Source organism: Oncorhynchus mykiss, chromosome 12, assembly GCF_057628025.1.
Source record: "Oncorhynchus mykiss isolate SJ-2025 chromosome 12, ASM5762802v1, whole genome shotgun sequence".
In the NCBI taxonomy this organism is placed as follows: Eukaryota; Metazoa; Chordata; class Actinopteri; order Salmoniformes; family Salmonidae; genus Oncorhynchus; species Oncorhynchus mykiss.
Window position 1 is genome coordinate 68,175,625 of NC_143033.1, and position 17,822 is coordinate 68,193,446.

The 17,822-nt window shown below is 42.5% G+C and overlaps 1 protein-coding gene across 1 annotated transcript in view; it reads right to left on the reverse strand.

Annotated features, from left to right (window-relative positions):
* fam171a2a (family with sequence similarity 171 member A2a) overlaps window positions 1-17,822 on the reverse strand; it is a 64,467-nt gene that overhangs the window by 26,240 nt on the left and 20,405 nt on the right. The window contains exon 3 of the mRNA XM_021624570.3: window positions 8,057-8,149. Coding sequence (XP_021480245.3) covers window positions 8,057-8,149 — 93 coding nt within the window. The remainder of the gene's footprint in view (window positions 1-8,056; window positions 8,150-17,822) is intronic.

Below are 17,822 nucleotides of genomic sequence, written 5' to 3' on the forward strand. Positions count from 1 at the left end.
GAAAAGCTGAAATAAGCAAAGAGAAATGACAGTCCATCATTACATTAAGGCATGAAGGTCAGTCAAACCTTAACATTTCTAAAACTTTGAAAGTTTCTTCAGGTGCAGTCTCAAAAACCACCAAGATCTATGATGAAACTGGCTCTCATGAGGACCACCACAGGAAAGGTAGACCCAGATGTACCTCTGCTGCAGAGGATACGTTCATTAGAGTTACCAGCTTCAGAAACAAATAAATGCTTCACAGAGTTCAAGAGACACATCTCAACATCAACTGTTCAGAGGAGACTGCGTGAATCAGGCCTTCATTGTCTAATTGCTGCTAAGAAACGACTACTAAAAAGGATACCAATAAGAATAAGAAACATGAGCAATGGACATCAGCCCGATGGAAATCTGTCCCTTTGTCTGATGAGTTCAAATTTGAGATTTTTGGTTCCAAACGCCTCGTCTTTGTGAGACGCAGAGTAGGTGAATGGACAATCTCAGCATGTGTGGTTCCAACTGTGAAGCATGGAGGAGGAGGTATGGCTGTGCTTTGCTGGTGATTTATTTAGAATTCAATGCACACTTAACCAGCATGGCTACCACAGCATTCTGCAGTGATAAGCCATCCCATCTGGTTTGCGCTTAGTGGTAATGTAATTTGTTTTTCAACAGGACAATGACCCAACACACCTCCAGGCTGTGTAAGGGCTATTTAACCAAGAAGGAGAGTGATAGAGTGCTGCATCCGATGACCTGGCATCCACAATCACCCGACCTCAAACCAATTGAGATGGTTTTGGATAAGTTGGACCGCAGAGTGAAGGAAAAGCAGCCAACAAGTGCTCAGCATATGTGGGAACTCCTTCAAGACGGTTGGAAAAGCAGTCATGAAGACAAAAGGTGGCTACTTTATGATTACTTTATGATGTTATGATCACCACTTTATTTTAAGAATGTGAAATGTCAGAATAATAGCAGAGAGAATGATTTCTTTCAGCTGTTATTTCTTTCATCACATTCCCAGTGGGTCAGAAGTGTACATGCACTCCATTAGTGCTTGGTAGCATTGCCATTACATTGTTTAACTTGGGTCAAACATTTCAGGTAGCCTTCCACAAGCTTCCCACAATAAGTTGGATGAATTTTGGCCCATTCCTCCTGACAGAGCTGATGTACCTGAGTCAGGTTTGTAGGCCTCCTTGCTCGCACACACTTTTTCAGTTCTTCCCACACATTTTCTTTAGGAATGAGGTCAGGGCTTTGTGATGGCCACTCCAATACCTTGACTTTGTTGTCCTGAAGCCATTTTGCCACAACTTTGGAAGTATGCTTGGGGTCATTGTCCATTTGGAAGACCCATTTGCGACCAAGCTTTAACTTCCTGACTGATGTCTTGAGACGTTGCTTCAATATATCCACATAATTTTCCTGCCACATGATGCCATCTATTTTGTGAAGCGCACCAGTCCCTCTTGCAGCAAAGCACACCCACAACATGATGCTGTCACTCCAGTGCTTCACAGTTGGGATGGTGTTCTTCGGGTTGCAAGCCTCCCCCTTTTTCCTCCCCCTTTTTTCGCACCAAAGTATGTTAATCTCTAGGAGACAGGACGCGTCTCCTTCCTGAGCGGTATTTCAGATGCGTGGTTTATACTTGTGTACTATTGTTTGAACAGATGAACGTGGTACCTTCAGGCATTTGTAAATTGCTCCCAAGGATGAATCAGACTTGTGGAGGTCTACAATTTTTTCTGAGGTCTTTATTTTCCCATGATGTCAAGCAAAGAGGCACTGAGTTTAAAGGTAAGCCATTGAAATAAATCTACAGGTACACCTACAATTGACTCAAAGGATGTCAATTAGACTATCAGAAGCTTCTAAAGCCATGACATAATTTTCTGGAATTTTCCAAGCTGTTTAAAGGCACAGTCAACTTACAGGCTGACCACACCACTCAAGTCACGTGCGTTGCAAAATAAATGTAGGCATCTATGTTATTCAATTATTGCACCCACACTACTCGCGCGTGTCAACGAGCGTCTGCGTTGCCAAGGGCTAAAATAGAAGTCATTCCTATTTCTGACGCAGATCGCGCTGCAAGTCCTGCCTCTCCCATCTCCTCATTGATTATACCCACCTGATTGAATAACGAACTGTGTTGCCGGTTGGTGTAGTAATACAATGAAAGTTTAGATGCCAATCACCATACAAGTTCAAAGATGAAAATGCCTGGAAGGAGCAGAGATGACTAGAAACAATTTGGTTGACCATTTATGTGTGGTTTAATTGTCGGAGTAGAGGACCTTGTGCATTTCAGGTAAAATAACAACCTAATGTTTATATTCCAGGACAAATTAACTAGCAACAGCAAGCTAGCTAAATAGGACAAATTAGCTAGCAACAGCAAGCTAGCTAAATAGGATAAATTAGCTAGCAAGTGCAAGCTAACTAGCTAAATTGCCATATATGTTTAATGCTTTTCGACCTGTCCCCAAAATAATGTCATTGGTTCAGAGTTTGTTTTGATATTTTAAACTGCGTATCGTGATCGCGTTTGGTGTATGGGGACCAAATAATCGATTGCTGGAATTGGAATTGTGATACAGTGAATTATATATGTGAAATAATCTGTCTGTAAACAATTGTTGGAACAATTACTTGTATCATGCACAAAGTAGATGTCCTAACCGACTTGCCAAAACTATAGTTTGTTTAACAAGAAATTTGTGAAGTGGTTAAAAAACAAGTTTTAATGACTCCAACCTAAGTGTATGTAAACTTCCGACTTCAACTGTATATATACACACTGAATTCAAATATAAACGCAACATGTAAAGTGTTGGTCCCATGTTTCATGAGCTGAAATAAAAGATCCCAGAAATGTTCCATACTCACAAAAATGTATGCCCCTACCTCATCCAGACTCAAAGACAGGGCTTCGTACTAAATGGATGCTGCTGAATACTTGTGCTATATGCCACAGCACTAATCAACATATAAAATGGCTTGATGCTGCGACATGGCTAGGCTTAGAGACAGAACAAGTTGTGATTTTAGTGAACCCTTTGTTCCCTTGTTTCCATACCAACGGACAAGGCCCAGGTGTTCAGTAAGACATCACAGAGCATCGAGAAAAACAATGGACAGGGAAGAGCATATGGAGGGAGGCATGATGGGAAAGTGTGATCACCGAGCGTAGCCACCACAGAGCAGCATATGCCAGACGCGGAGGCCGCTCTAAATTTACATAATGTTGTGTGTGTGTGTGTGTGTTGTAAAGGCATGACATTTGAGTTAGAAGTGCAGCTGAGATGCAGTGATTGATTGAATCACAGCATGATTTGTGTTAGTTATGTTATAGTCACTTACTGCTGACACTGTATGTGTTTGCCCATTTTTTACCAATTCACTTCCCTGGAGGTTTTTCTGTCGATGTGGACACATCAGGCTCAATGCCATAGCTGAGAAATAGCCTTGTTGATATCCCTGCTATGGTTCCTATCATGAAGCACACAGATAAGACACAACCAAATGAGTAAAGGTTTAGACACACGTCTAGGGCTTATGACTGGCTAACAACCACTCGCAGCATAATACTTTCAGAGCCTGCATATGCCTCCACCAACAGACTGTCGAGGGGATAACTTTGCCTTCCGTGTTGCTCCAATGAATTGTGTGTAACACTGCTTTATCGCCAGTAATGCATTATCATGACGTCTGACCCAAGAGACTTAACAGGTAGGTTTTATGGGCAAAGATAGTGTTAAGTGGGTAACGTATATTGAATCATCTTTACAACAATGTAACAAAAGAGGTAAAAAAGATCAAGGTTGTACAATGATGCATTCATTGCAGGCCGTCCTTGAATGATATGCATTGGCTGCTACTACTTGCGCAATGATGTTTCAACCATAATGACAATAAACACAGAATGCACTAACACTCAAACAGGCTACAATGTTTACTAAATGGCTAACATACCTTGTGATTACACAGCTTTATTACGCCAATCACGTGCTGTATGCTTTCAAGTACACAGTCACACCAACAATCTCATTCTACCAAACACAGCATTTTGGGTTTTGTCAAACACAGCTTGAAAACTACCACCCCCCCCTCACTGGCACTCCTCCACCTCTTCAAAACACTTTAGTTTCCTGCCACCGGGTCGTCTCCATGGTGACTAGCCTCAGCACTGAGAGCTGCACTTTCAGATGGCCTCTCATCAGTTCCTATCCGTCAGCACAGGGGTCTACTGTCTGTCTTCTCCCTGATACTAGAGCCCTCGTCGCGACACACTACCGTGCTTGGTCCTCCTGAGAGACTCGTCTCTACCGCTTAAAGATACAGCAGAGCAAACGTACCAAACTGCTCCTCGCTTAACTGACTGAGCGAGACTACCCTGGAGGCATTGAGAGAGAGAGTGGGAGAGTGTGTGTGTGTGTGTGTGTAAATGTATGTGTCAGCAAAACGACCACATCCTCCATTCATGTCCCTCTATAAAAGTTGCCAGATGCTCCAACGTGTTAACAAGAGAGTTGGGTAACTGTATCTCATCCTGATTCAATTAAAGTATTATTCAAACCTGACTAACTAACTAAGAACACAGGGGTAATCTGGTCATTGGAGCTGGTTAGGTATTTTTTTTCTTCAATTTTATTAGAATCCCCATTAGCTTTTGCGAAAGCAGCAGCTACTATTTCTGGGGTCCACACAAAACATGAAACATATTACAGAACATTAACTACATAAATAAAAAGAAATGGCACACACAGCCTACATATCAATACATACAGTACACACAAAATATCTAGGTAAAATGGGGGAGAGGCATTGTGAGGTGTTGCTTTATCTGTTTTTGTAAACCAGGCTGGCTGTTGAAGGGAGGGAGTTTTTTTTTCTGAATTTGGGGACAGTGAAAAGACATGTCTGGTGGGTTAAGTTTGTACAACAGTTGTACATACAACTACCTCAGGTGGACCCAAATCAATTGAACAAGTAAAGGATGCCTCTCCTCGCCACATAAATCACCAACACACTACTAAAACCCCACAGGGGGGATGGAGTAATATGTAGTCAATTATGGTATGAAAGGCCCTTTTGACAGAGGGAATAGTTTTCTTTATTCCTTTGCTGTCTGGGGCATAAATAAAGTGGACAGACAGGGCTCTCATTGAGGCCGTTGCTACCAAAAATCAATGTGCTGCAGTCACAATAAAATGCCTCTCATCCTGTCACGCACGCGCACAAATACAGTCACGTCAGTCCCGGATTCTGGGATCGTTAAGGAGACCAGGGAAAACCGCTGCATCAGGGGCCCTGGGCTTGACAGTTCAGAGAGGAGGGGGAAGAGAGAGAAATGTAGGAGGTATGGAGATTCAGTTGATCGACAGTAAAGAGAATGTGTGTTGTGTGGGTCTGAGAGAGAAAGCGAGAGAGAAAGGAAGAGAGAGAGAAAGAGAGAGCATGATCTACAGAGAAAGTGGGAGCATGTCGCATGTACAGCTTTCTTAAGGGGCCTTGGTTGGAGCGGATTACATCATTCTGGCTCACTCATTGGACTGGACAGGTGACAGGACGTTGAGGGCTGTGGCACCACGTACAGCACCGTACTGGCAGCGTAAGCAGAGAAACTGACAGAGATGACGAGAATGAGGAAGAAGGATGGCGAGAAGACAGGGAGGTGCACACTGTGCCTATTGCTAACACCTCGTACTGTATATTTAAGAGGAGTACAGATGGAAAGATGGAACATTTTCTAAAATTATTGGGTATTGTTCCTACCCAGCATTCCCCGGAACACACACACCCCCAACTGCATGTCATGATTGTTTTCCTAGCCACTGTGCGTCTAACTCTGCATCGCTTGCTCTTTTGGATTTGAGGCTGGGTATCTGTAAAGTACTCTGTGACAACTGCTGATGTAAAAAGGGGTTTTAAAAATACATATGATTAAATGAGATGTCCACACCCAGAGGGTATCACTAAACATACAGTATCTATCACGTTTATCACATCCCATAATGTGGGCTATAACAACACAACAATAGTACGTAGTGCTGCCGCTGCTGCTGTGAAAGCAATTATTAAAATCATTTGGAACAACGACCAGTGAATCTATAGGTCTTTCTTGAATTGGTTTAATAGAGATGAACAAAGCATGGACTTCACACCCAGCCAATTCCTAAACAGGTGTAAATTCTGAAAGACATTTACAGCCTTTTTGGATTGCCTAGAAATGCCTCGAGGCAGATAGAGTGCTGTATATCTAGGTCGATTTCGTTTGGATGCTTCATTTTCTGTATTGATTTACCGGTGGGGTAATGAACACAACACACACCATCTGCACACGCACGCGTACACGCACACACAAAATTAAGAGCTGTGATTAGCTGATTAGACAATAAAAGCCTGTTTCTCGTTTGCTGTAGTGTAGCGGCCGAGTGATGTATCAGTGATGTAACTGACTTTGAATACAGAGAGGCCCGCACGCTCCATTTGTTCTGCCAATTACTCTTCAGCTCCACTATAAGGGTTGTGTTGCGTTTTACCTGCTACACCGAGCGTTGTTTTGAGAGCGGAAAAGAGTAGCTTTGGTCCGGTTTTTCGCAGGTACTCATTAAATCTGCAATATGTAACTTTTTGGGCGACCTGACCAAATTCTCAAGAGTTATAGATCTGTCAGTCTCATTGAAAGCAAGTCTAAGAAGTGGTAGATTTCTGTGCCTCCTGTTCTTAAATTTGTTTTTGTAAACCAGCTTCAAAAAGCTGGATTATTGAAATAATATATAGTATAGATGGTACAATGATTCTCTATGTTTGTTTTGTCACATAAACTGAATGTAGCAACCAGGAAATGGCAGAGCATTTTCTGCATAATGAACCTTTAAATTGTTGCTAGTGGTTGTTCTAAATGATCCTCTAATTTCACAAGTTGTTTTTGTTTACATTGTGAACCTAGCTAGTCAATGTAGCTAGCAGTAGCTTCTTGTGACGTCATTATTTAAATTCAAATGATAGAATGAACACGCATCAGCCATCAAAATATTTACATTTTACTTTTGTAATTTTTACCCCCCCCTTTCTCCCAAATTTCGTGATTACGATCTTGTCTAATCGCTGCAACTCCCCAATGAGCTCGGGTAGGCGAAGGTCAAGTCATGCGTCCCCTCCGAAACATGACCCGCCAAACCACACTTCTTAACACTCGCTCGCCAGTTGCACCAATGTGTCGGAGGAAACACTGTTCAAATGACAAGTCATTCTGCAGTCGCTAGAGCGCGGTGAGCCAAGTAAAGCCCCCCCCCGAACCCGGATGATGCTAGGCCAAATGTGCGCCGCCATATGAAACTCCAAGTCACGGCCGGTTGTGACACAGTTTGGGATCGAACCCCAGGCTGTAGCGACACCGCAACACTGCGATGCAGTGCCTTAGACCACTGCGCCACTCGGGAGGCCAGCCATAGAGAATTTAACCATGGCGATTCTTGAGCTTGGATGCTGCCGTTGGGCGTGGCGCAACGTGAGCGCAACACAGGCAGTGAAGCAGCTCTCATTGATTTCAAAGGAAGCATTTCCTCAATGGTTGATGGCTGACGGCAATGTCTGTCTGTGCTAGGGTGTACTGAACCCAATGCTATGCTTTATGTGTTATTTAAACCCTAACAGTCCACTGTGAAAATATATTTGGGCCCTCAACCATGTGAAAATGTTTAGTATTTATATTTACAAATGTGTGATTACTGATCTAAGGCCATATGGAGACATGTTAAAAAGCCACAAGCCAGCAATTTTGTAATGGAGATTTGCCTTTGGAAGAAGAGGAGAGATACGTGACAGTATAAATGTAAGTATAATGTGGAGCCAGGTATATATTTTTCATATTTTTGTATATGCCATTTAGAAGACGCTTCTATTCAAAGTGACTGACAGTCATGCGTGCATATCACAAATGGGTGGGCCCCGAGAAACAAACCTACAATCCCGGTGCTGCAAGTGTCACGCTCTACCAACTGAGCCATACAGAACCACATACAGGACCAGGCACGTATAGTATGTAGAGACTCACCTGGGGATCCTAGCAGCACCTGGACTACATCATCATACAGGATCAGGGTGGCAGGCCGCTGGGGGAGCAGGTAGAGGCTGACTGTAGCATACACTGAGAGAGAGAGAGAGAGAGAGAGTTAGGTATGACAGATCTGTCATCAATCAGACAGACACCCGTCTCTGTTGACTGCTGCCGTTTTGTCCCCCCCACACCCAGTCATAACAAAACAATGTTTATCAAACACAGAGAGACAGTCATGACCTATTTTGCTCCCTTCAAAGTGTTTCCAGCCTTGCAGCAAGACAAAAATACAGCCAGCGTGGGGTTATATAAAGAAACCAGGCCACCTCATTCATCATCGGTCCACAGAGGATACTATATACGTGTGGTGAGGAAATCCTAGTGCATCCCACCTGAGAGTTCCCTCCCCGAGACAGGCAGACTGAGAGGTGTGTGTGTGTCTGCAACCCGAGTCCACTAGGGGAGGAGACACTGGCAATGAGCAATAACAGTTGTGACGAGGCATTGAAATCCACCCAGAGGGAAAGCGCTCAGGATAGATTCAAAACACTACTGACATTGACAAGCATCTCTATCCTTTCGCGTTTGTGTTCAGGGGGCGTGGAAGGATGTGTGCTGTCTTTACACTCGTGACAGGTGTATGCTTTGCTGGTCAAGAGAGTTACATGTATTGGATTATAAATCTCGAAAGGGTGTAGACTAAACAACCAGCACTATTTGGTGAAACCTAGGACCTGTCTCTGTTTGTTGTCAGGTATTAGCATTAGGTATAAGTGGGGTATTACAGAGAGCATGGCTCCTGCCATTCAAACGTTTTCACTCAAGCCCCCCTTCCAGCATTGGGAACATCCCACACCGGGTATATATTTCTATGGGTACAAGCACTATTCATGACACAAACTGTTCACACGCCTCTGGTTGGTGGAGAAAACATTTTGCAGGTTTAAAGCTTATTTCCTGCCATTCTACACATTTTTTCCATGGGATGGAGGCTTTTTTGTTGTTGCCATTTTAACAATAGAAAAGCTGTCGTCATTTGGACTGCTCATGAAAGAAAAATAAATATTACTCTTCCACTTGTTAAGTCATGTCCCCCTCTGTCTTTGCCTTTTCCTAACACATCTACATAACACACTGTCGTTGTTAGAATCTTAATACCACAAACAGAACTGAAGTTATGATCAGTTTTAAGAGGGCATGTCATTTTATTAATGGTTTTCCACTATTGCCTCTCCGTCTCCCGACAGTAGTGCTTGCTCCGCTCCTTCTCACAACACTTGAAAGTGCCGTGTCGAGTATAATTTCACACGTATTACAACAGATTAAATAAATAAAGTAGTATAAATGGGGGAGAATAGGTGAGTTGATTAGAGAGGAAGTGAATGATGCATAATCATGTAATCACCAATTGTGAATGAAGAACAGCAGTCCAAACAGTCTATTCTGGCCTACTTGGAGTACACAGTGAGTGTGTGTGTACATTTTCAAAAATCTGAATGAAAACAACTTAAATGGTGGGGAAGAAATTAACCATGACACCTCCGAGGCCTATTGCGCAAAAAAAGCTGACCGGGCTACCACAAACTGAAACCGTGAGACAGGAGTGAGGAAGGGACAGCACCGTTTGGATAGAACAAGCCGGTGACAATGCTACGGGACGATTATCAGCCCAAAATGTATTAGATACCTTTCTTTGGAGATGGCATGTCACGGGATCGCTACAGAGAGATCACACCTCCGAGGCCTATTGCGCAAAAAAAGCTGACCGGGCTACCACAAAATGAAACCGTGAGACAGGAGTGAGGAAGGGACAGCACCGTTTGGATAGAACAAGCCGGTGACAATGCTACGGGACGATTATCAGCCCAAAATGTATTGGATACCTTTCTTTGGAGATGGCATGTCATGGGATCGCTACAGAGAGATCATGCGCTACCTCCATTTCGATGACTAAGAAACTAGAACGCGACATCTGGTAACTTAACACACATAACACACTTTTTGGGCGGCAGGGTAGCCTAGTGGTTAGAGTGTTGGACTAGTAACCGGAAGGTTGCAAGTTCAAACCCCCGAGCTGATTCTTATTTTGTCTGTCGTTCTGCCCCTGAACAGGGCAGTTAACCCACTGTTCCCAGGCCGTCATTGAAAATAAGAATTTGTTCTTAACTGACTTGCCTGGTTAAATAAAGGTAAAAAAAAAAAAAGATTGATTGAACACTTGAATGTTGGTGTTTTTAGTTGTTTTTGTTTTTACATATAGCTTACAGTAACAAACTCATGAAAATCCTATTTTTATTTGAAATAAAATTTAAAAAAATAAATTCTAATCTTACCCAAGACCTTCATAAACACAACAAAATGATTATTTTTGCAATAGCATATATGAAATGTATTAATAACACTGTTAGAACGTTGCAGTCAGAATTACTGCTCATTAGCTTAAAGGCCTAGCGGTTCTAGTGTTAAAGCTAATTTCCTGCAATTCGATACACTTTCTCATGGGGTGCAGAGAAAACATTTTCAGTTTTATGGCTAATTTTCTACAATTCTACACACTTCCCCATATCTTATGTGTTCATGTGATATTTGAGCAACTCAAACATTAGATTTTTTTTCTATGGGCTAAAAAAAACCTTGATAAAAAAACCTTGCTAAACAAACTTTAGCTGATCTGGACATTTCTAAGTTACAAATAGCTCTCAGTAATAACTGACATGACAAGAGGAAAACTGCTGATGCACTACCCAATTTCAAAATTGCACCTTGCGCATTATACTATCACAACTTTCAGGAGTAGGACTGAGTTTTTGGGGGCCATTCCCACCCCACAGTTTGGGAACCAGTGAAGTAGAGTAAGGTTATTGAATGGCTTTGTTTACTTGGCTTAGCATCAGCAGAAATGACAACTCAACTGTGTGGCATTTGGGCATTGTTTTCTCCAGAACGTTTTATCCCCCATCTGTCTCTAGGGATCTGACTATACCCACTGACCAGTGTAGCCTTGGGCTGTCTGGACTCTCTGAAGTTGTAGCAAGTGCTGGCTACTCTCTAGGACACATTAGCATGGTGGCTGGAGTAAGCTGCAGTGCCCAGTGCCTATCTAGCCTGGTTTAACCAGACTGAACCATGAATGAATTAACCAGTGTTCAGTCTGGGTTAACCAGGTTAATGCCCATTGGGGAAGCAGGTAGCCTAGTGGTTAGAGCGTTGGACTTGTAACCCTAAAGGTTGCAAGATCGAATCCCCAAGCTGAGAAGGTAAAAATCTGTCGTTCTGCCCCTCAACAAGGCAGTTAACCCACTGTTCCTAGGCCGTCATTGAAAATAAGAATTTGTTCTGAACTGACTTGCCTAGTTAAATAAAGGTAAAATGTATTTTTAAAATCTGTTATTGAGAAGAATCAGGGTGTTGCTGATACTGATGTACCCCCTGAGCTATAAGCCTGTGTGCATAAGGCAACAGAGACATCAAGACATTTATCAAGCTTTTTGTGAATTTTTTCATTGCACAGATCCTCACAGTAAAAGTGCACACTCATCTGCATACGTCAATTGGTATACAGTTGTCATTTGCGTGATACAATCTGCAAGAGCTAAAAAGACAATAATGAAAATTATTATTATATATTTTATTATACTGGATGCACAATGTATCTACAGCTTGGTAAGATATAGACTGTGTATTGCATGTTAAATGCTGATCACTCCATAAAGGGAAAGCTTTGTGTGCAGATGTCTGTATTGAAGTCACTGTGGTTGACAAGGAGAGTTGATGCAGCATGCAGTGTTTACACCGTTCCCTGCAGCTTGAATTACTAGGCTGTATGAGTATGCTCTGTGTGTGGGTGGATGCTTTCCAAGAGCTAAGAGCTACAGTTAGCGTGAGCCTGGCAGGTTACGCCAGCCCAGGTTTATAGACGCTGCTTTAACTGAGAGAACTGGGACATTCGTCCCTTTCTCTCATGCACACACACACACAAGCAGGCAAGCACACAGATCGCAAACGCACACACATACACACAGGCAGATCCCACAGTGCTTAATATTCTCCACCATGGGAAGCAGAGAAAAGGGAAGGTGACTGCTTGTCAGACCAGAGCATATACAGCACTGGGCCTGAGGCACAGATGGGGGAAGAGACAAGAGCCAGAAAAGACTGTGCAACAGAGGGAGACATTTTTTTGTGTGAATTTGACACAGGGGAGAAGGGAAGGGGGATGGGGAGGAAAGACAGATGGAGATGGGAAAAGTGAGAGAGAGAATCCACATTAGGGGAAAGAGAGTCAACATAACAAGAAAGCAACGCTAAAATGCCTCCAAGACACCAGTTTTATCATCCATCCTTTCAGGTTGTGTTCAGTTCGGGTTCGGTCCTCTGACTTCAGCTGAGTCAATCAAGAGCTGTGAGCAAGAGACACCTCGTCTTGCTGCACAAGGAACAATTTGAGCGATGGCAGTGAGTCATCCATCCCTGGGACTTGCATGACAACCACAGATTATAGAAGGGCTGGAGGGGATAGCCTAGTCGGGCTGTAGGACACTGCAGTTAAAAAAAAAACATTTGGTCTCTCTTAGACCAACGATAATAAAATATGAGAGAAGAATAGAGGGGCGAACAAAGTCAGTGATAAACAGAACACTACTGACGGAGACTGTAGACATCTCTCTAAGGGGGAAGGCATTTTGGGTTTGAAAGCATAAGGGACAAAGGATGCATGGCTGACCCTCTCTCAGATTGTTGAGTCATGGTTATAGTACGTTAACAGTTACCCATAGATATTATTTAATATATGGTAGTTATTGTGATAGGGACACAATGGTGTATATCTCCAGCCTCGTCCCAGATCGGTTTGTGCGGTCTTGCCAAATCCTACCCTATGATAAACGACCGTATGAGTTGACTATATAAACAGATCTGGGACCAGGCTAGCATCCCCCTTCAGATTTCTGCAATGTCATAATGGCTTAAGTGTCTATAAAGTTTGTGAAGTGCAAACAGACTGAGCGGATTCTCATTATCACAATCATCAAAGACATGATTCTGTTCTGTTGTCAGCACTCTGCAGTCCTCTCGAATTTCCATATAATGCCTTGTTAAAATGGCTCAGGAATTTATATGGATATACTGTAATTAAATAGAATAGGATTATAGTATAGACCTATAGAGAATACATATATTATGAAATATATTCCAAGTGAAGTTAATTTAATCAATCCAGTTCACTTCAGAATGATTCCAGAATCCATGGAAACTTAATTGGGTTAATAGGCAGGGCCCAGGGGGATAACTTGAGGACAATGAAGTTTGGAATTATGGGTATACAGAAATAGACAATGTTATGGTCTGCTGACAGTGTGTGTGCTCTGTGGAGAGAACTTGTTGACAGAGACAACAATGGCTAGGGACAAATTCAGGCATGAAATGAAAGAGCAATTAGAAGGGTTTGTGAAAATGAGAAATACAAAAAGAGAAAACTAAAAAGACAAGAGGTTTACCACTTGGATGAACATTGTTTCTCATTAAATCATTATGACCATATGCCATTGAATGCAGGCTAAAGTATCAGAGAGCGCAGGTAAAAAAAAGAAGGTATGCTGCAGTTGGTATAATGGAGGAAAGAGCTACAGTAATGCTCCATCCCATCTGAAGCAGGCAGACTAAAGAGCCATCTATGGTGGTGAAATGGACAGAGCTCTCCAAGGTGCTGATTAATTTAAAGCATTTTAGATGTCACTTTAGAACACCCCACATACTCGAGTATACAGTGCCTTGCAAAAGTATTCATCCCCCTTGGAGTTTTTCCTATTTTGTTGCATTACAACCTGTAATTTACATGGATTTTTATTTGGATTTCATGTCATGTACATACACAAATAGTCCAAATTGGTGAAGCGACAAAAAAAATAAAAAATAAAATAAAATACCACCAAGCAAGCAGCACCATGAATACCAAGGAGCTCTCCAAACAGGTCAGGGAAAAAGTTGTGGAGAAGTATAGATCAGGGTTGGGTTATAAAAAAATATCCCAAACTTCGAACATCCCACAGAGCACCATTAAATCCGCTATAATTAATTTTGAAAGAATTTGGCACCACAACAAACCTGCCAAGAGAGGGCCGCCCACCAAAACTCACGGTCCAGGCAAGGAGGGCATTCATCAGAGGCAACAAAGAGACCAAAGATAACCCTGAAGGAGCTGCAAAGCTCCACAGCGGAGATTGGAGCATCTGTCCATAGGACCACTTTAAGCCGTACACTCCACAGAGCTGGGCTTTATGGAAGAGTAGCCAGATAAAAGCCATTGCTTAAAGAGAAAAAATGAGCAAACACATTTGGTGTTCACAAAAAGGCATGTGGGAGACTCCCCAAACATATAGAAGAAGGAACTCTGGTCAGATGAGACTCAAATTTGAGCTTTTTGGCCATCAAGGAAAACGCTATGTCTGGTGCAAACCCAACACCTTACATCACCCCGAGAGACCATCCCATGTTTTTCAACGACAGGGACTGGGAAACAAGTCAGAATTGAAGGAATGACGGATGGCGCTAAATACAGGGAAATTATTGAGGGAAACCTGCTCCAGAGTGCTCAGGACCTCAGACTGGAGTGAAGGTTCAACTTCCAACAGGACAATGACCCTAAGCACAAAGCTAAGGCTTCGGGTCTTCCAGAGATTTGAGACTGGGACAGAGGTTCGCCTTCCAGCAGGACAATGACACTAAGCATATTGCTAAAGCAACACTCAAGTGGTTTAAGGGGAAACATTTCAATGTCTTGGAATGGCCTAGTTTGTAAAGGAAAAATGTATTTCTACCTTAGTTTTCAAAATCTCCCACAATGACTCTCCCCATGTCAAGTCCATTTAACCTGTCTAGGACACAGGTTCTGCTAGCGGAACCCCCCCAACATTCCGCTGAAAAGGCAGCTTGGGAATTTTTTATTTTTTGTTGTTGAAATATTTAACTTTCACACATTAACATTAAGTCCAATACAGCAAATTAAAGAAGCATCTTGTTAATCTGCCCATCGTGTCCAATTTTTTAAATGTTTTACAGCGAAAACCCAACATATATTTATGTTAGATCACCACCAAATCCAAAAAACACACAGCCATTTTTCCCAGCCAAAGATAGTCACAAAAGCAGAATTAGAGATAAAATTAAATCACTAACCTAATCTTCATCAGATGACACTCATATGACATCATGTTACACAATACATTTATGTTTTGTTCGATAATATGCATATTTATATCCACAAATCTCGGTTTACATTGACGCCATGTTCAGAAATGCCTCCAAAATATCTGGAGTAATTACAGAGGTACGCCAGATAACAGTAATACTCATCATAAACTTTGACGAAAGATACATGTTTTACATATAATTAAAGATACACTGGTTCTTAACTCCTGACAGTACGTTATTTCTCAAAGCCATGACGTTTAGTCTCCTTGTAAGGCTGTTTGGAAGACTCTGGCTGTAGTGTCTATTTTTCAATTTTGAATGTTAACTATAGCCTGGGCACCCTCTTTAGCCTTGTCTACAATGCTTGCTGCCACCAAACACACCTTGGTTCAGGTATGTTACTGTACATTCCACCTACTCTTTTGCTAATTTAATCCCTGTAGTCTTTTCTAGACCAAAGCTCCCTACCTTTTTGCATGTTGTACAGCCCAGCTTTGAATTTTGCATGAAACACCAGGAGTTATACATTTGCTTGTTCTTGAACTGAGCTTCCGTCCAAACTGCACCTGCTCCAAGCACTTCGTCGGTGGATTCACTGTCCCCCAAACCCTCCCCAGTCCCCCTCTCCCGCCGAGTCTGACTCACCAGTAGGCCTACTAGCTAGCGGAAATGCCTGTGGTGGTGCTGAACTGGTGGGATTAGCAGCGCTGCTAGCTAAGGCATTGCCCCTCATTCCTCTCCTCCGGCACTGACCGTTCTCCGGCTTGTTTCGGGTTCGATTCACCATCTTTCTCTTTGGGTGTGAAAATGTCATAAAACTCGATTGTCTTTCTTTATCCATTTTTAATTTGGCTTTCCCACATTTCAAATTCAGTAGGAAGATGACTAACCTAGGCTAAGTGACAAGATTACAGAGGGACCTCTTCATTAGCTGATCACCACTACCAAGACCTGTGTCAAGATCAGCTACTTACCCCACCGACCTTCCCCATAACCTCTCTGTAGAAATGAGAGAGCAGGTCTGTAATCAGTGAAGGATCGCTGCGCTTTGACAAGATGGTTTTTCTGAGTGGGCGGTAGAAATATCGAGGAGGCAACTTGACTTAACTCTGATCACTTTTATTAGAATGTTTATAGTGCGAACTGTGAAACAATTAATAAATCATGCCGTGAGAGGTACCGGATCTGTGCAAATAGGTGCCGGAACAAACTAAGTCAAATCTGTCCCGGCAGGATCCGGGTCAAATTAAGTTAAGTATAAGAAATCTAATGTGTAAAATTAATTATATCCAGCTCAGGGGTCCTACATACATTTGGTTTTTCTCATTTGTTAGCTAAGTGGCTAGAGGTCAAGATCAAGCTTCTTGGTTACAGCAGAGACATTCAATCCCCTCCTGGATCAAGAGCCCTGTTGCCTAAATTGTTTTGTGCGGCCAAAAAATATATAATAAAAAAAAGAAATGTAAATAGCAGCCCTTGTGTGCACTTCTGGTAATACCGTATACCCCTGTATGGTACAGAAACCTATGACGGTATGAAAACCTGGATACCGCCCAACCCTACCGCACGTCCTCTTTTTGATTGCCCGGCCATCCCATCTTCAGTTAGCTGTTTGTTCCACAACATCAAATTCTAAAACTGGCTAGTTTTTCTTCCTCTCATTTGTCCTTATATTGGCTGTTAGATGTAAAATCAGGATTACTTTTACTTTGCGGCTTTTGTGTAAAATTTGTCGACTTGAATATGAAATTGATTTTTTAATTTTTATTAAAACAGTTATGACGGTTATTTTCTTTTCATGACCGGTCTTCATCCATAATTGTCGATTACACGGTTATTTAATTTTTTTTGTCACAGCCCTATCCATGGCATGACGGCATCCATGCAATTCTACCCTCAAGAACCAGTGCCATGTCAGAGAGGAGATGCTCTAAAAACACCACAGCCATTGTCTGCATCTTGCATTCCAAATGGCACCCTATTCCCTATGTAGTGTACTACTTTTGACCAGGGCCCATGATGCAACCATGGGGTTGCTTAACTCTTAAGGGTGGATGGTGGAAGACAACATACAGTTCATACAGGCCCGGGCTCCTGTCACTTTTTGGCTCTAATGCTAAAAGTAAACCAGCACTAACAGCTAAGTGGCTTCCAGCCGCTAGTGCCGACAGGACAGCTCTTTCCCTTACCGCTGAATTTGCAGCTCCGAGGGTGGGATATAACTACAGCAACAACTGGGTGAGATGGGGTGGGCGGGTGGACACAGAGATACTGCAGACTGTGTTACATGGATAACACCCTGGCAGTGGACCCAGAGAGGAGAAGGCAATGGAGGGGAAATGGGGTGGGGATTTGAGGTTAAACAACAACAACTGGGTAGGACTGTCCCCACCCCACAGAGGATAGATTGGCAGAGACAGCTTGTTTGTTTCCATCAAACGTCCCAAAGGATTCTGGTAATTCTTCAATTACTTGCATAGTTTAACCATCAGTATTTAAAACATAGCTTTGTGAAGAGTACGTTCTCATAACGTGATCGCACAAAGTAGCATGAATACGACTTTGATGGAATGGT